Source organism: Toxotes jaculatrix, chromosome 7, assembly GCF_017976425.1.
Source record: "Toxotes jaculatrix isolate fToxJac2 chromosome 7, fToxJac2.pri, whole genome shotgun sequence".
Lineage (NCBI taxonomy): Eukaryota > Metazoa > Chordata > Actinopteri > Toxotidae > Toxotes > Toxotes jaculatrix.
Window position 1 is genome coordinate 4,019,942 of NC_054400.1, and position 18,930 is coordinate 4,038,871.

General features: G+C 42.1%; 2 protein-coding genes across 4 annotated transcripts in view; both read right to left on the bottom strand.

The window, feature by feature from the left end:
- Positions 1-2,427, bottom strand: part of dapk1 (death-associated protein kinase 1) — a 64,951-nt gene extending 62,524 nt beyond the window's left edge. For all 3 annotated transcript variants that reach the window (XR_005894284.1, XM_041041850.1, XM_041041851.1), the window contains exons 1-2: positions 2,296-2,427; positions 1,277-1,506 (exon numbers count right to left, since the gene is read on the bottom strand). Coding sequence is in view for 2 of the 3 variants with exons in the window: in XM_041041850.1 (XP_040897784.1) it covers positions 1,277-1,338 (62 nt within the window). In the remaining variant the exon portion in view is untranslated. The remainder of the gene's footprint in view (positions 1-1,276; positions 1,507-2,295) is intronic.
- A 2,472-nt stretch (positions 2,428-4,899) lies between these two features.
- LOC121184470 (phospholipid-transporting ATPase ID-like) overlaps positions 4,900-18,930 on the bottom strand; it is a 28,797-nt gene continuing 14,766 nt past the window's right edge. Inside the window, exons 5-28 of the mRNA XM_041042135.1 lie at positions 18,311-18,409; positions 16,162-16,223; positions 15,511-15,583; positions 15,272-15,342; positions 15,075-15,157; positions 14,794-14,952; positions 14,540-14,628; positions 13,996-14,189; positions 13,679-13,887; positions 13,521-13,564; positions 13,194-13,359; positions 12,899-13,087; positions 12,593-12,708; positions 11,684-11,848; positions 11,478-11,589; positions 11,058-11,163; positions 10,808-10,946; positions 10,404-10,587; positions 10,074-10,297; positions 9,705-9,788; positions 9,348-9,593; positions 9,120-9,258; positions 8,506-8,636; positions 4,900-8,294 (exon numbers count right to left, since the gene is read on the bottom strand). Of these exons, the coding sequence (XP_040898069.1) occupies positions 7,965-8,294; positions 8,506-8,636; positions 9,120-9,258; positions 9,348-9,593; positions 9,705-9,788; positions 10,074-10,297; positions 10,404-10,587; positions 10,808-10,946; positions 11,058-11,163; positions 11,478-11,589; positions 11,684-11,848; positions 12,593-12,708; positions 12,899-13,087; positions 13,194-13,359; positions 13,521-13,564; positions 13,679-13,887; positions 13,996-14,189; positions 14,540-14,628; positions 14,794-14,952; positions 15,075-15,157; positions 15,272-15,342; positions 15,511-15,583; positions 16,162-16,223; positions 18,311-18,409 (3,414 nt within the window). The 3' untranslated portion in view covers positions 4,900-7,964. The remainder of the gene's footprint in view (positions 8,295-8,505; positions 8,637-9,119; positions 9,259-9,347; positions 9,594-9,704; positions 9,789-10,073; positions 10,298-10,403; positions 10,588-10,807; positions 10,947-11,057; positions 11,164-11,477; positions 11,590-11,683; positions 11,849-12,592; positions 12,709-12,898; positions 13,088-13,193; positions 13,360-13,520; positions 13,565-13,678; positions 13,888-13,995; positions 14,190-14,539; positions 14,629-14,793; positions 14,953-15,074; positions 15,158-15,271; positions 15,343-15,510; positions 15,584-16,161; positions 16,224-18,310; positions 18,410-18,930) is intronic.

An 18,930-nucleotide genomic window follows, 5' to 3' on the forward strand; every position in this document is an offset into this window, starting at 1 on the left:
AATAAATGCACCTTTGCTTGTGTTTTTTCTACCTTTACTATTACGTAATGTTGTTTTTGATCCACGCAGCAGTAAAGTTGAACTGAAAACAAGACGGCCGCCGGTTTTGACACTGCGGTTTCATATTTATTTTACAGCACAGCAAATCAAGGACATCAGTCACTCTTCAGCCTCTGTGTGACCACCCAAAGTACCAAAACAACACCTGTCCGCTCAAGCTGTTTCATCTGCATTCAAACTCTTCTTCCCCACTCTCAGTATGTACCTTTGACCAAGCGCAGGCTGAGCTGCGATGTAAATCCTCTCCCCGTAAAGACGGAGAGCGATACCGTCTGCCCCCTCTCGCAATAAATCAACCACAGCACACGCTAACCTCTTCATCACTGACAGCAATACATTATAGACTCCATTAATCAGAGCCTATCAGAAGCAGTCAGACTGGGGGGGGGGGGGTGTTGCGAGATGCATGTCCTGGGTACTACTCACAAGTATAGTATGTATACACAAGTATAGCTGTGGCTGCACCACGGCATGAAAACATATTTTCATGACTCTTATATGAATCCTCTGGATATTTTAGATAAAACAGAGCTGGAGATCAGTCGATTAATCGATTAGCTCAGTGATTCCCAACCTCTTCTGTCCGACACACCCCCCACAGCCCTCACCAGTCAGATGGGCCCAAATACCCCTTCACCAAAGGTAGAAGGAATGACCTCAGGATATTTCACTGCAGAGAAAACACTGCTGTACGTGAATCCATGCGAAATCCATGCATGCAATCTTTACTATGGAAATCACCGGATTAGCTGATCGACAGAAAATGAATAAGCAAGTATTTTATAAGACAAAAGTCCAAACGTGTGCTGTCTCTAGCTTCTCAGCTGTGACAACTTGCTGCTTTTCTTTGTCATGCATGATAGTGAAGTGACTATCTTTGGAGTTAGGACTGCTGGTCAGACAAACCTATTGATTTAACTAACAAATAAACTGCAGATTGATCGATGATGAACAAAAAAAATCATTCGCTGCAGCCCTTGGTGAGAGTGCGCATTAGTGTTAGTGTGAAAGAACTAAATCCATGTTTATGCAGAGCTGAGAGTGCAGCATGGCATGAAAACATATATTTAGGACTATTACATGAACATTAATTCATCATCTAAATGCAGAGCTGATTTCCACAGTATCTCATCCACCCTCTTTCTCACACTACAGACACAAAAAAAGGGGAAGTTCAGGCGCATTGGGAATAAGAATAAACCTCGCTGACACTTACCTCCCCAGCTCGTCTCCGATTTCATAAAATTCCTCCACATTTTCCTGGTTGAAAACAGTCATGTTGTCCAGGCACTTCCTTCCAGCCGTGTAACCCCCCCACCCCTCCCGGCCCCGACCGCGCAGGCTTGTCCTCCGAAACGGCACACCGGCTCTTCACAGCGGCACCATCCCTACCAGGAGCCTCCGGTCTGGGCAGGGTTACAGCCAACAATCCTCCTCATGTTAGGGCTGCCGAGGCAAGTGGGGGAGAATTAAAAAAAACAAAAAGAAGAAAGGGGAAAGGCGTTAAGATTTCGACTGTGAGACCTGACTGGAGTAACTGGAAAAAGGTGGGCGTTCAGTCAACAAAAAGGGGGAGGAGGGGGGAGAGAAAACTGGCGGAGAAATGAACCTGCACCTCCAGGGCGACGTCACGACTCCTGGAGCTGGTCCTTCCTCCCAGTTCCTACTCTCCCTGCTATTTCCCCCAGGTAACCAGTTTGAATTACTGGGCCACAGCAGCTGCCCGTTTTTAAAGGTAATAGTAATACAACCATAAGTATGTCACCACGGGCTGGTTAGGAATGCAAATAACACCCCCCACCCCCCCCCCCCCCCAGGAAAGCTTGGTGTAGCCATGGGAAACACGCCACCCTCCTCCGCCACCACCACCACCACCACCTCAACCTCCTCCTGCCAGCCCAGTGAGGAAAATGACTGCTGAGTAAGGTCATATCGTTAGCCCGTCTTCCCTTCAGCAATGACCCGAGAGGACCTGGACAGGTGTTTACCCCGGTTTAACTGTACACGAAAAAAAGCCACAGCCCTTTCACAGAAACCCTCATTTAAAAGCCAAATAAAAATAAAAATAAAATAAAATAAAATATCGCAACCCCCGTATATTCCCCCGCGGTCCGAAATATTCAGAATCATCAACAGTCAGCGCTAGCTTGAATGTTTGCCCGGCGCTTCTTGGCTCTTTCTGGATTACGAAAAACTGAGACAAATTTGTGTGGAATACACCGTGAAGTATCTTACAGTACGCCGCCGTGTGTCCCTCTCTCCAGCGGGGGCCGAGGTTTCATGCGTTTCGTGGGAGCCTGTGACCCTGGGTTCGGCTCGCGAAGACAAAACGCTGGACTGAACTGGCAGAAATCAGCGTTAACAATGTAAGGCAGTCTGGCTCCCCCCGGCGCCGCGTTCAATGTCGGTGGGAAAATCGCGAGACATGCGTTGGGGCGGCTCGATTTTCGGCAGAGGACTCGGCTTGGGTAGTTCACGTTTTTAGCGTATACTAAACAACATTAACACCAGATAATAATAAACTAAAGATCCAGAGGGTAGTCATGTTCTGTAAGATCAAAACACAAATAAATTGGGGTTTGCTTGCCACCGGCAATGTAAAGAAAACGGCCTTTTGTCACGATAAAGTTAAAATTACCGTTTTTCTCAGTCGCCCCAAAATGCAGCCTTGCAGGAGCTGCTTCGGTCGCAGGGGGGCAGCAAAGCTTTCACTTTTATTTTAATCAGATTAACACAGGAAACCCCGTTCAACACTGTTTTCAATCAAATGTGAATTGTGTTATTTTGTTTAGTAAATATCATGTTCATAAAGCATAATCCTCAAAATCAAAAGCTCACTTTTTAGTTGTTTTTAAATAGAACTAAATGTTACCAGCCTGAAATACTCATGGACAATTTCCACCTGTTTAAATTCAAATGAACACATTACAGTTTTCTAAAATCATTTCTTGCCATATCATTTTGTCTAGTTTCAAGATACAGATGTCTTAATGGATGGATGAGATGCACGACTTGTTCTCACTTGTTTGAGGTGCAAAATTTAAAATGTGAAAACATACTATAAGTTCACCAGACAAGATGCAACATGAGACTCAATATTAAATCTGAGCGGCTTCCTGTGAGAAAACTATATGCAAATAGTAAATACAGCACATGTGTCCCAAGTTTCTTTCTTGGTGAAAAAAAAAAACTCATTATCCTCCCCAATGATCTCAGGTTTAAGAATAAATGATTCACACAGAAACCACCCATCCATCCATCGGGCCATTTTCTAAAACTGATTATCCCCCTCCAGGTCCACGGGGGGCTGGAGCCTATCCCAGCATGCACTGGGAAAGAGAGAGGATACACCCTGGTTGATTTACTGAAAAACAAACTTTACAAATTAGAGCAGGAGGCCCCTGTTGACCTTTCACCCTCTGGGGCTCATTACGACTTTGATTTGTATTGTATGTGCTCAGTCGAGGCAAAGTGCTGATCTGGTCTGGTCCCTTTCAGACGTCACACTGTAAAGATATGATTTCTACAGTAGTACAGTCTGGGGATTCAGCTAAATATTATCTTGAACATTAGTCTACTTTTTATGTTTGAGATTAATTAATCTATAAAACAAAGTGATGACTTGTGGTGGAGAAAATATTCTTATCTTTTACTGATGTAAAAGCACATTTGAAACACTGGAAACAGTGTCTTGTGCTTGTTTAATGACTTAGATGATTAATAACTGAATCAGGGGTGTGTGGTTCAAATCTTTGTCATAAGTGTATGTCTAATAGAGAGTCATTCATCTGTGTTGGTACTGTGACCTTATCAGAAATTTCTCAGACATCCACTCTATTATTCAAAATCAGCACTTTAAATAGACACTATCACCTTAACAAATTCATACACAACTTTAGATGCAACATTTCCCCTTCATGTTCTGAGGAGCTCTTATCTGATGTATTTTATTTTTCTATTAACTATTTTGGGACTCAAATGAAAAAATTGCTTAACTGCAGTAAGCTATGGTTAAAAGTTATAATGCTTTGGTCCCTGTCTTAGAAAGTATGGTCCAACAACAACATAAAGTTACACCTTTTTTGCACCAAATTTCGTTTTATTTCATCCTGCTTGTATTACTGCTTGTATATGTAAATACTCATTGCAACATGTACTGTCCGTGTACTGTCTGAGCCGTAATAATTCTTTGTCTTCTGTAGCTGTTGTGTTTCAGCACAATAAGATTCTTTCAGTATTACGCACTAATTGGAAACATCAGGCTAGTGTTGTGTGGTTTGGCAGGGGTGTCGCTGCTGTGGTGTAAAGGACTATTGCACCATCTGCTGGAGATAAACTGCAACAAGTAAAACAGAATTTATCTGACAGTACAGTCCCATCGCTCTGCCTGTGCTCCTGGTTTTATTAGACAGATATTATGTTTTACAAATTAACATCATGATTTCAATGTAGTATTACAAACAGTATTTAATCTTCTGTTCTTTTTATACAGGGGGCTTGTAGGCTTGTTAGTTAATCTCATCTATAGACTATCAATGAAAAACATTCTCTGATTATGAACAGATTTCAGTCCAACTGAGCTTTTGTGGAGAAAAAACTTGAAACCCCTCATATCCTGTCCTTTTAAAGCATTATACAAATATTAAACATGCTATCACACCTCTTTAACTCACAGAGATTGTTTAAAAATGCCTCAGAGTGTGAGAGACGTCACAGATGTGTCACACCCAGGATCTGCCCGTCATTTCAGCCCTCGACAATAACAGACAAACTCCAGAGGCACAAAAAGAATTGCACCTTATTCATAATGGAAAAGGGTAAAACTGCACAGATACGACATGTTACATTGATCTTTTTATTTCAGTAAAAAAACTTTAGTACAAAATTATACAAAATGGTTATTAAGAAGAGCAGTTCAAAAATCATGAGATTTTTTTTTGGTCAAGTTATCGAAAATCCCCTATGATACAGTTTCAGTCTTCAGGGCAAGAGATATATTGATAGACTGATAGTAAAGTATTGGTAAAAACTGAAAGTTATCTTTATGGCTGAAATTTATTTTGGACAGTAACACAGTAATACTGGAAATACTGCACATAGAGCTCTAGTGAAGGTGATTTGGGGCCTCATTTCAGCAAATCTGCTTCATGAGATCATTTTGATATGTTTTACTAATCTAAATTAATGCAATGCCCGTTTAAACTTTTTTCTTTTTCTATAAAGAACACTTTACAGTGAATAATAAAATGCACTGTCCGTGGTGTAAACCAGCTTCACCACATTAAACTCCAGCATCAGATTGTGTTTGATGAGAAACAGTTTCACTTTTGGGTAAACTGTCACACACAAAGCTTTAAAAAAAAATCTTTGGTTTACCGCCAGGGTTAGGGTTAGTACATTAAATTCTGGGCAACAACGGACTGAATCGCTCTGTGGTAACAGAGCTCAGATTTAAACACTAAAGCCACTTCAACAAGTTTGTGACGTCAAGGCATCCATCGGCTGTCTTAAGGGTTTACTCTGAATGATAGATGAAACACTGATGACTGAATAAAACCAGTAATTACATATACATGGAGACATGGAAAATAAAAAAATATGGGATACAACGAAACATTAAATATTATTTTTGCACAATTATGGAACCAATTCCATTTGGACTCTTCCATAAACCTTCACACAACAAATAATAAATTAAAGACCCACACCACAGACCTACAATTCAATCAGTTCAGTCATCATTAAAAAGCCTATAAAATAACGTTTCCTTTCTCAACTTAAAAGTATTGCTAGTCCTTGACTACGTTGCATAGAAAATATTCTTTCAACATACTTATCTTCCAAAACATATTCTTATCATTGTTGTTTCATGTTGCATAATGTAGAAATGTTCCTTTTCTTTTGACATTAAGGCAGTTTCTTTGTTTTCTTTTACGTTATGCTGCATTTTTCAGTAAGCTGATAAAACATTCAAAGAAAAAGAAGCTGGAAACAAGTCAAATAACTTTCTGCATGTTTACATTTTTGATTAGAAATAAGGTTAACCACCAAGCTGATTGTCAGACATACAATAGTGAACGCATAGTGAGGCAAACTGATGATTTTCAAACCATTACTAAGCATGATGCGATATCTGATAAACTGAATTTAAAATGAGGTATAAATCATCGAAGCAGTGTTTTTCAGGCCCTGTTTACACTTGGCACTAAAATGCATCCTGTGTGATCTGATCACAAGTGGTCGGCTCTGGCTGCACTGAACACCGTCAATGAGCTTTTCAAGGACATGTGGACGCATGTGGATCCAAATATGTCTCTAAATGGATTAAAGGATCATCCAGTCCACTCTGTAGTGTGTGTACAGTACGTTAAACCTCCCAAACACAGGTAGATGTGGTTGATTTTCCTACAGCGAAGTCTGTACTACAGATTAGTTCCTACACAGCCAGCGAGGTCCACTTCTCCTGCTGTTCTATGGGGTGAAAATGTGCATTTAGTTTGCCAACGGTCGCAAATCAAACATCAGCGGGATAATCATTCGGATCCGAAGACACTCGAGGTGCACCTGAGGCACATTCTGGTACAAGCATTGAAAATGTAAACCCTAAACCTTAACACTGAGGCACATTTTAGAAATTTCATGCTGCACTTTACTAATGACTGTAAGTGGTTCCACAGATCAGAAATAAGCCACAGGAATGAGAAAACTTTGGGCTGTCAGGCTGTGAAAAATCCTTCTCATTGGGAACAGGCTGATAGATTGGCAGCCTGTTTAGAGAAGAGCATCCATACAAAAATATATTTATTAAGAGCTGTTTAATGTTTATGTACAGTTGCAAAAATTATCTTTTGGTCCTCCACCAGCCCCTTTCAGAAGACAAAAGACTGCAAAAGGAAGTTTTCACAACCTGTTGATCCAAAAATAATGGCTTATTTCCTTCCTGTATAACAATAATACTTTATTTTCTGACCAGTCATCAAACTGTTACCGTGCACTTTGCTGCACAGTGGCACTAATGATTATAATTGAAATATCCCTTAATTTTGAGCTTAGATTTTTTTTGTCCTCCCAAATCTATTTAAGTTTCATGAAATTCTTTGAGCACAGAACTGCTGATGGACAGCACTGGATGGTCCATCAATGCTGAATCCTGCTGCAATTTTATTTTCTCCTCTGCCAATGAGCCACGGAGCGTTTATGATCTTTCACATTTGATTTTCTCCACTGCTATGTGACGCTGCCAAAGTGCTAACTGCTTATTCAGCCTTACACTGCTTATACAAGAAAGGAAAATAAAATGCTTTTAAAAAGACACTTAAGGTACAAAAATTAAAATATCTAATGCAACATGGCTTTGCTGGTTATTTTCCCCTGTGCAAAGCCCTGCTGTGCATCTGGACTCCCACGTGTCTGGGTAGTCTGTAAACATGACGACACTGTCTCTTAAAATATTTCCTTTCCCTTCTGTTGCGTTTCCTACTGGAAAACGAATCGCACTCTTACTGTTTCTAGTGTCAGAAACATTCATTGGTCAGCCCTTAATCCGCTGACTCTGCATGAGGCATGTTTTACATGAACACTCACGACCTAAAGGGAAGTGATCCTCACACCCGTCAGAAGTGGCTACACATTTTGCTGTAGTTTCCTTTGTTAAACTATTACAAAATGAAATGCTTGGAGCAGAAGTCATGTGTTTTTCAAACCATGTCTTGGGCAGATGAGAGACGGATTTTGAAAAAATCTTCTACATGAAGTTCTCTCGAAAGCCCGATAAAGTTCTTCATGCTAACGAGTGTATAAAAGTGGGCTTTAAACACCTCTGACAGCCAGTGACATTCAGTTAGCATGTCCTTCCTGCTTCCAAATTTCCTCCAAACATCGTCCTAGAATCAACCTGCTGTCTGTCAGAGGGTGGGATCTGTGATAGTCCTGTACATCTGAAGCGATGTCACCTCCACATCCGGGACCTTGGCATTCTGGGGACGTCCCGTCGGGCTGTATCCGGCCGAACGTCCCATGGGACTGAAGCCCATGGTGGTGCGACCCGCGTGGGGAAAACCTGAAGATCGCGACACAGCAGGACGCCGCAGGAACCGGCCAGATGTCACCAGGTCCCCGTAGCCCTGCGCGTGAGAGAAGGCGTAGCCTGAGCGGCGGGAGCTGGTCCGGCGGATGCGGGTGCGTCGAGGAGGAGGGGGAGGCGTTGCTTTGGCCTGTCTCACCTTGAACATCACCTGAAAGATTGGACAAAAAAGAGGCACGATTGCACGAGTGGTGCCGGGGGGAAAATATTTGGCCAGGAGTGAATACTGCTGGGATTTTTTCCTATGATTTCGAAGCACACTCTGGGACATTTATGCGCAATGTACATCAGAAACAACAATATGCTCGGAAAGTGAAAGTCACACTGACGGGCAGAGCAAAGTCCTAAACGTGGAATATTACCTTGTCATTGATGGTGGGGCAGAGCTGAATCAACAGGAAGCGGTAGATAACCACAGGAAGCACACACAGGGTGGAAGTGAGGAGGATTGTCAGCCAAACGTTGAGCTGGTTCAGAGAGTTTCGGGCCGTTCCTGGATAAGTACACACTGACTTCAATCATTTATGGACAGGACTGTCTAAATTTAAACATCAATACTGTGCAGCCATAGCACAGTCAGCTGCCTGAATAAAATATAAATAAAATACTGTCTGAAATTAGCCAAGTTATTATTTAAATCAGCAATTATCTTTTAAAAGAACGGATAAAAAGGACTAAGAGGCTAGGTGGCAGTATATTCAAGGGTCAGAGAATGAGACTATACAAAGAAGGTTTGGTTGGCCTGCTGCACACACCGCAGTGATCCAAGCCAATTTTGGTATTTGCTTTAGTTGTAAACCTGTTTGCCTGTGCAAACACACCAAACTAACTTCAGGCTCTGTATTTGACAGTATAATTCAGGTTATTTGAATTATGCTGCCACCTCTCCTCTGGAACAGCTTCCTTCTAAATTATGAACAAAGCTTTTCTCAGGAGCAGATGTGAATATGAGCAGAGTTAAGAGTTTACCACCCACCTATGAAAGGGAAGGCTGATGGCAGCATGAGAAACATGCCGTTACTGTACATGGTGAAAGTGACAGCAAAGTACATGGCCAGGCTGCCCAGAACGAAGAAAGTGTTAACCGCCGTCCAGTAAGACATCTCCAACCCCAACTGCAGACACAGAGGGAAAACATTTCTTTTTATTCGAGGCCTGACTAATGTAGAGGACAAGATTCTCCAAAAGAAAAGGTTCCTCATACCTGGATGCTGACGGCAAACAGCAGACACGTCTGGGTTAGGAGGGCGAAGGACTGGTAGTCGGCGACGTCCTTGCCGTCGTCCCTCACGGTGTCGTGCATGGCTGCGTAGGGGATGAAGAAGAGCACCAAGGAGCTGTAGCAGCTGTGGAGGGCACACTTGAAGAAGGCCTTCTTGCTGAAGTACAGGTTGAGTTGACCAGGGACGTAGAGCTGAGGATGCTGGAAACTCCATGCGTCGTTCACATCCTGACCAGCAGGTGGAGACAAGGCAATTAGGTTTCAGTGTTTTTTCTTTTTCTTTTTTTTTTATCTAAGACATCAATACAAAACACCTTGAGCTCAAATGTATACAGTTACCTGATCAAACAGACTCATTCCCAGTACAGGTAGTGCTGTGTACACCAGATTGTAAAGTGTTATGAACCACTCATCATACACCGTCTGAAAAGCAAAGTCAGAAAACAGAAGAGAATCTTTTAATCACTCATTCGATCTCTCATTCTTGCCCATTTCCACCTTCTCTTCGCAGAATCGTTTTGTAAAACTAGACACAACCAGTATTTGCTGCGATATCGTGGTGCACAGGTATTGTATGTCTCTTTGGACACGGGTGTCTGCTAAATGTAAACGTTTAACTGAGGTCAACTGTATTCACCAGTGACTTGTTGAATCCTCGTGTCAGATCAGTCCTGTCCAATGTGTTTTCCCACTTCCTAATTCTCTCACCTGTGCTGAGAAGCCGCAGAAGAAGGCGTACCAGAAGTGGACGAAGGTGAAGGTGAAGTTCTTGTAGAAGAAGTAGCGCAGGAACTTGCACATGCGCAGGTAGGACCAGCGGCCGTGCACCAGCAGGAGGCGCTGCAGGAAGCGGAACTGGGCGAAGGAGTAGTCGCTGGACAGCACAGCCTGCATGCCCTCCTGACCTGAGATGCCCACGCCTATATGAGCCGCTGGGTGGACAAAGAGAGGAGGAAGGAAAAGGGCACTTGAATGCATGTGTTAGAAGCAGACAACGTTTCATCAACAGTTTGAACAGTAGAGGTGTAAAATTAAAACCTTTGATCATGCTGACATCGTTGGCTCCATCTCCTATGGCCAGTGTAACCGCCTGCTTGTACTTTTTGACCAGCTCGACCACCTGAGCCTTCTGCAGAGGAGTGACCCTGCAGCAGATCACTGCTTTACACATGCACGCTGTCCTCAGGAACTCCAGCTCCATGCTGCGCTCCAGGGCGTATGCCTGAGGGATCATGGGAAAAAAAAAAAACAGGAAACCGAAGAGAGGTCAGAATTACATTACAGCTAAAATATTACATCTTGACTGTAACATTCAACTAACACAGTATGAGCTTAGAAGCTGAACTGCAGTAAAAACTTTGGGACAGTTGGCAGATCAGACATGATTATTAAGAGAAAAAATTAAAAAGCTGACAAAAGCTTTTAATTAGCAAACTTCGTACCAGACTGTGGCCGTTGATGACCAGGCCGTACTCGCCATTTACCACCTCATCTGGAATCACTTTCACGCCTTTGACCAGGCTCCTCTCCGGCAGAAACACTGAATCCACTTCGTCCGGTTTCATGGAGGTTCTGGCGTTTCTGCTCCACAACAAAACAAAACAGTTTCGTGTTCAGCTTGTGAAAACAACAGAGTTACTCACGTTCTGTCTAGAATTAAATATTTTTTTTGAAAACTGTGAAAACTCTGACCTCAGCTCTTCTCTGACGTCCTCAGGTGAGTTTCCTGAGACGATGAAGACCTCGGTCATCTCCTCTCGCAGTAAGTTGCATGAGTAACCGATGTTTTCTGCGGTTTCTGCGATACAAATAGACAACAACGTTTGTAAGTAGACAATAACTGCAGACAAGTGAGACACTACAAAAGTAAAGGTTATCTAAATATTACACAGAGCTTTATTTAACAGTGATTCAGCATGACGTTCAAGCCAGGATCAGAAGTATTTAATGAGTCATGTGACAAGAAGAGAATGACGTAAAGATGAAACAGAATAACTGCACGTGATAAAACCTTTTCATTCCTGTTTCCATGTGAAGAAAGATGAACGACTCCCCATCCAAAAAGTCATATGTCATCAATGAAATTCTCTCGTCATGTGTGAAGTCATGTACCTTGCTTGTCACCAGTCAAAACCCAGATTTTGACGTCAGCTTTGGACAGCTGCTCAATGGTCTGAGGCACTCCGTCTTGTAACTTGTCCTCTATGGCTGTTGCTCCAAGCAGCTGGACGCACATTTAGATAAACATTGTCAGAACATTCATCAACATGCTGTGCATCTGACAAACATTCAGATTTTTTTTTTCGCTGTGCTCCTACCAGCAGATCCTTCTCTATCTCCTCGTACAGCTCGTCCAGTTTGCTCTCCCGGTCGTCCAGCGCGGTGCTGGCCTCATGGTGGCGCTGTTTCCACTGGTTGAAATACTCCTCATCCAGATCCTTGTAGGCCAGCGCCAGAGTCCGCAGACCCTCCCCTGCAAACTCCTGCAGATCGGCATGCACATTCTTATGTGGATGAACACCGCGCATGTAGGTGCACACGAGTAAATACACAAAGCACGCCCTGGAAGAACCAACATACACAAACACGCACACACACACAGCCTAATAGTATATGACGATATAAACAAACGTCAAACTTCTGTATAAAGTTTGGGATCTAGAGAATAAACTTCAAGAGGAGAGAAGACAAACAGACAACCAGGAGATGAGCTGTTTATCTTTTCTACAACATGAACTTCACGAGGAAGAGATAAAAGGGAGACAGAACAGAAAAAGAAATAAAGGATGATGAGAGGAAATAAATAAAAGAAGAAATAAAAAGATGAGAGTGAATGAGAATTCAGAGGAGAAGGGGAGAGAAAAGTGATCACACAAACATGGCTAGTAATTCATTGATTATCGATCCACAGAAAATTAACTGACAACTATTTTGATAAGCGAATAATTGTTTGAGTCACTTTTTAAGCACAAATGTGAAACATTTGCTGTTTCTAGATTCTCAAACATGAGGATGTGATGCTCTTCTCTGTAACACACGACAGTAAACCGAAGATCCTCTTCATCTATTTCTGTTTTATTGTTTCAGCACGTGTTTTGTCTTCATATGCTTATTATTAACTTCCACCCACACAAAGTCAACTATTGATGCCTCCAGGGCAGCGAGAGGTTTTTTCATGTGGACTTCACAGATATAATTTTCATTTATCACATGGAAATATTACTTACATTCAGGTGCTCCGTAGTGACGTCCATCAGCTTGCTGCAGGACTGATGCAGCCTCTCGTAGATGATCGTGTCTGCACCTTTACAGTAGAGAGAGAGCTTCCCCTCTGGACCCCGAACTGCAAACACGAGTACATGAGAACAAATGTTTTCTATTTTCAAGACAATGAATAAAGGAGTGAAAAGAGTGACCTCAACTACGTAAAAAAAGAAAAACTGAGCAAAAAAGAAAACATCTGTTACGTATCACCTCAGTTTACATGAAATCTAAACAGGAGCCATTATTCATCCCAACAGTGGATTACATACCTATGACGGACATCCTCTTGCGGACGTTGTTGAAATCCAGAATGGCCAGGAGTTCATAGCTGCGCTGCTGTCCCATTTCCACGATGGAGACGCTGTCCGGCGTACGTGAGCGGAAGACAAAACCAAAGTTTCTGGCTGCCGTTACCAGCGCTCCCTCATCTGGAGACTGGGCCTGGTAGAAAAGTTCACCTGGACGAGCAAAAAGATTTTTTTTTTTTTGGTCAGCTCTTCCTTGTGTTGCTTTTTTAAAAATTTCTAAAAACAACAAAAAACACACACACACAGAAACACTCACCTTCTTTCTTCTCCTCAGCCATGACGGTGTGGCAGAGGGCCAGCAGTCTGAAGAAGGCGTGGACCTCTGGGTTCTCCAGCTTCACCGCCTCCACCAGGGCGTGGTCGTGGAACGTGAAGCGGCGGTCGGCCAGGGGGTTGAAGGAGAAGTCCACCGTGTCCGTATGCTGGAGAGACAACAGAAGCCTTGTAATGTTGTTCTGGTGTTTCCACCTCTCTGGTCAAATGCAGAGTAGGTCTAGTAACCATTATTTAAATGAAAAAAACATTTGTAAACAACCTAATTCTTTGTCTTGGTGGGTGAGGACTTGAATTTGGATCAACTCACCTCAGAAATCTCTAGTCTTTGTCCGGAGTAGTCATACACATCTCCTGCAAAGGAGCAGAAAGTGATGAATCAACCTCATTCCAAAATGCTAATGAAAATATTACTGACACTGCCAGCATAAAAAACAAACAAACATGGGACAATGTCTTGAATCTTACCGTAGGATTTGCCGTTGATGGAGCACTTGTTGAAAGTCATGATATTCTGAGTGAGCGTCCCTGTCTTGTCACTGAAGACGTACTTGATTTGTCCCAGCTCCTCGTTCAAAGTGGTGGTGCGAGCCTCAGCGGGGGTGTCACTGCGAGGGTAGTACATCTTCCTGTCCCAGTCGATGTAGAAGCTGTTCCCCAGCCGAATGATCTCCACGCTGCCAACAGACGTAGATACGGGAATTGATTAGAAGGAGATCTTGTCTCTAATCTTTTAAGTTTTATATGAAATGAAATAAGTGGCCATAAGTAAGTGGAAGTTTTACCTCACATAGAGAGAGATGGGCACCACGGTGTTGAGGATGATGACGTAGGACCAGAACGTGAGGAAGGCAGAGAAAGCAGCATCGTTACCATCTTGCCTCGGCAGGAAGACCGTGAACTGTGAGCCCTCGTTCACCTCCCAGAACCAGTTTCCTATCGCCAGGATGCTGCACATGAAGGCCAGGAAACCAAATATCTGCAGGGGGAGGACGAAGAGCCAACGTCAGAGGTCAAAATACGGCCCAGAGGTTAAAAAAGGTGACCTGCACTGCTCTCCAACTCAGGTGAAAACTTTATTATCAGCTTCTTTCCCCATGTTAAGGGTAAAATCTCACAACTTAAATGAACTGGAACCTGAGATCTTTTACACTCCAACTAACACCTACACAACAAATAATTAATGATGCTTCAGCGATGTTTGTGAACATCAGTCGAAATGTGGATTTTACATCTGTAAGTCAGATTCTCGGGGTTTCTTGACAATCTCACTGTGCAGAATCTGAAACTGTCTGATAAAAATGGACAAACACGGTGGAGGGGGCTCACACAGAGGACGAGGACATTCATCAGACGGTCTATACTGGTCCTCTTGAACGTGCTCTTCCCACAGTTCTGCATTAGCTTTGTCTCCGGACCTACAGGAGAAACAGGGTCTCAAATGATGTCCTCTGTTGTTGTCCTCTAGACAATTCAAGAACATCCTAGTGTATTTTTGAAGTGAAGTAAGTGTTGAATGTTATAATGTTATGTCTTAATGATTTACAGTTTCCATTAATTTCACTATTAAACCTTCGTCCCACCTCCGAACAGCACCAGGCCAAAGCACCACTCGGTGTTCCTCAGGGTGCAGCCTCGCAGCAGGATCTTCTCGTTGTCCAGCGGGTATTTCTGACCGGCGTATGTTAGTGTTCCCGTGAAGCGGTCGAGGCGGTTGTTGGGGGGTTCACAGCGTACCTCGCCTTGAGGGACAGAGAGGCGACGCAGTGGTTGATGTAGATGGCGCACAGAATTACAAACCCACCATTAAAGCTCATATATATACGTAGGATTTATGTGATCGTTGTATTTCTTGCACTTGTACCGTTGAAATCTGCCAGCTTTTCGATATCGTCTCCGAGATCTCCCGTCACTGGCAGGGCCTGCCTCACCTTCAGGTTAGTTTCTCTGAGGAGGAGGAGAAAAAGATGATGGATGAGAGAGACGATGAATAACAGTATGAATCCCTGTTTTTGCATAATCTCTATTTTAAACACGCAAACACAAAATAAAGAGACTAACCCATCCAGCTCTGCTGTCTCGATGTACACCAGGTTTAGTGGCTCACTGCTGGAGAGCAACAGGAGGTCAGCCTGAAATGACAATGACAAATGACAATTTTTTTTCAAATGTATTTATTTATTATTGTTATTTATTAAAGTTTCTATCAAAGAGTCCCTGCATGTAACTACAGGTGAAATCTGTTGGAGAATCCACAAGAAAACGGAACGGGGAGAATGTTTTATTTTCCATTAACTTACGGTGACAAACTGGTTGTTTTCCAGCTTGATGATGTCTCCCACCTGGACGTCCATCCATTTCTCGCTCCGTAGTCTGAGAACAGGACACAGGCTGGTAAAGTGGATGTTTGGAATGTGGAACAGGGACGACTGTAATGAGCAGGTGCACAGGTGTTCCTAATAAAGTGCTTGGTGAGTGTATTATATTACTATTAATTATTAGTTATTTCTACAGCAGAATTCTATATCGGACGTATAACGTGGTGATGGGTTTTGAAAAAACCTTCACTGAGGGAGATAAATCAAATTGATTTTCTGGTGTCCAGTCATTTGACGTTTGGTCCCCACAGTATGACTTTCAGTTCCTCTGTTTAGAGACAAGCTCACTGGACGTTTTTGTTCTTCTCATGTACATTTTTATTGTACGTTCCTGTATTTTTACCCATCTGTTTATTCCTTGTGTGCTAAATAATCTAAATTCTCTGCAGTACAGCCACAGGAAGCAGCTGCAGGATGGTGCTTGTTTTGCATCCTGTTGACCTGATGTCTGTTATTTTAAATATGCGAGGTATGCTTGATTTGAATGTGTGTGTGTGTGTGTGTGTGTTTAAGCACAGGTGCATTTCCCATGATTCACTGCACACGAACTTGTATGTTCACATACAAACTTACTTTCTATCAATAAGGACTTGAGCTTTTCGGTTGTTGACTTGATTGTCGCTCCTGTGACGATTCTGGGAAAAAAAAAAAAGACACAACGGCAACACTGAGTCATATGAGATGACGAGAAACTCCATCTGACGACTGAATCGCTGATTTGTTCAGACCAAAAATTCCCTTTAAATTAATCATTTATCAACTATCAGACTGTGCAGAGGTGTGAGAAAAGATATCAGAGGTATTTTCAACTGGATTAGACCTTTGACCTTTTTAAAAACCTCTCTGTGTAACTGCTCAAAATAAAACACACGCAACCCCTTTGTCATCAGTTACATCCACTAAATTAAGTGTGTTTTTTTTTTTTTAAGAAGAAATCAAAGATTGGAGATAAGTCGGACAAAATAAGCATAAATCTTTGTGGCATTAATCATTTTTTCCTGCTTCCTTCTTCTGTTAATCATCTCGTGACTTCTCAAAATTATCGTGCGTCACCTTGGCTTCAGATCTGGAGCCACAAAAGTGGTTAATAATTACCCTCTAACTGTGAAACCAATACAAACTGAGGCCTGATGCAAGATCTCCCAAAAAATATCTAAATTTATCAAATTACCTTGAGAAAGAAATGCAGAAATGAAATGTATTGTGATCACAGGTTTATAACTTTAGTTACCAAATCTAAATTTCTACATTACTGCAGGTCAGTAGGCGATAGCTTGCAAAACTGTCACTGTCACTGCAGCTTTCTCAACAATGAGACAGTTATTTCTTAATTTGTACACGGTCAGTCTTGAATTACTGCGTTCCCCATAAGATCAGGCCTTTAGGGACGTCACTGAAGGAACAGATGGGCACCGGTGACGAGGACCGCTCAGGATCGCCACCGATGCCTCAGAAAAGGACTCCTGTTCTCCACGTTGGGCTAATGTTTAACCCATTACATCAGTTATTTCCTCTAGGTGGACTGGCATAAGGTTATTGAGCACCACACACACACACACACACACGCACACGCACACGCACACGCACACACACACGCAGGCATTTGTTTGGTTTACAGCTGAAATGAAAACTCATTTTCCTTTCATTGTTGTAGAGGTACATTTTGTTCTGTCTCGCTTCTCGCAAAGCGATGAAAGAAAAAAGAAAAAAAAAAAACAGTTTGTCCATTAACAAAAAAAAAAAGTTTACTTCTGACCTTACACTAAAAGTCAGCTGTGACATAAAGTACTGTAGGTGTAAGTCTGCAGAGACGGGATTTTTTGTTGTTGCGTCATCTGGGTTAACTCCCAGATGACCTGCTTCTTTTTTGTACATCAATAAACCAGAACTACACCACAACATTTCACAAACCTGGCTGATGAAACTGTGCAACAATCATTTTACAGAAAAGGGACCAATTTCTCAACAAAAAAAAAGTGAAAGCAGTTTATCGTAGTTTGCTCATTTTCAGATTTTAGGTTTCTTTTTGCCGTCCTGAAATACTGTCAACAAAACAGCAAATAAGTGTGCTTAAATCAAGCCACTGCAACTTTAATGTGACATGAGGCAGGATGACAAACGCTTGCTCTAACAAACAAACACATATGTGTTATCTCTGACTCTGAATACAACAATGTGACAAAGGTTACTGAAAATGAGATCAGTGTCAGGTGTTTTGCATCTGACCGCTGATGTTAGTGAAACTGCCTTTCCCACAGTCAAAAAAGGAAATGCTGATTATTAGCAACATAACTTAATGTGTCTGTTTGTTTGCTGGGCCCATACACTGTTCTGATGATACACAGCAGGGGCCATATTTCAGACCATCACCAGGGCAGTTTGCCTCCCTTTGCTGTTAAGCTGGTAAATATGTTATTATTTTATTTTTCAGGTGACTGACCAGAGGAGTCAGGATGTCGCCTTTTTATTTTCTTACTGTTCATTCACTGTAGAATTGAGGCCTTCTCTCTTTTTGTCAGCCATCTTGTTTGTTTGTTTGTGCTGCTCTCTGTATTTTGTTTATGAGTTTTATGCATTTTAAAGGCTCATCTAGTATCTTGTAAATCTGCTGTGTTGGCTAATGCTACATATACTTGTCCCCGCACAAAAGAATGTCAGATAAAATAAATAAACTTTTAATTTTATAGTGTTTAAGGTGAAGTTCTTTTTCGAATATGCTTACGATATCATCTGTGGCGTCCTTGGCAGCAGTGACTGACAGCACGAGGACCAGAGGCACCACAGTGGTGAACCAGGACAGAGAGGAGATTTGAGGAATCACCTGAAGAAGACAAAAACACACACACACACCTTAATAAACTGTAATTTAAGTTCATCTTTGGATACAAAAGCAAGTGGAAAAAAAACACAGAGAGGAAGTGCAGATTGTTCATGTGGGAGACCGAAAGTCTTCAAGACTTCAGCCAAGAGAGAAGTAAGACAAAGAAAACATGAAGATGACAACAGACATGATGTGACTTCTACACTAAAGAAGAACAACTATAAATAACTCTACAAAATAAAAATTACATTTAAATTTTTCTGAACAGACGAACAAGTTGGAAGAGAGTGGCGAGCCGTGGGTGTATCTTCAAAGGAAATACGAAAGCCGACTGTGCGTGTTAGTGTGTGCATTATGTTAATTAAGGAAAACCTAAACTTGAAGACAGACGTGTGTACTCTGAAAATCAAGTACTTTTAAAAATGGTTCTAAAACATTTTCAGAAAGTGAAGACATCAACAAAATGAATACAATTTGAACTAGTTCTGAGGAACACGACAAAACAAGCTCAACAATACTGT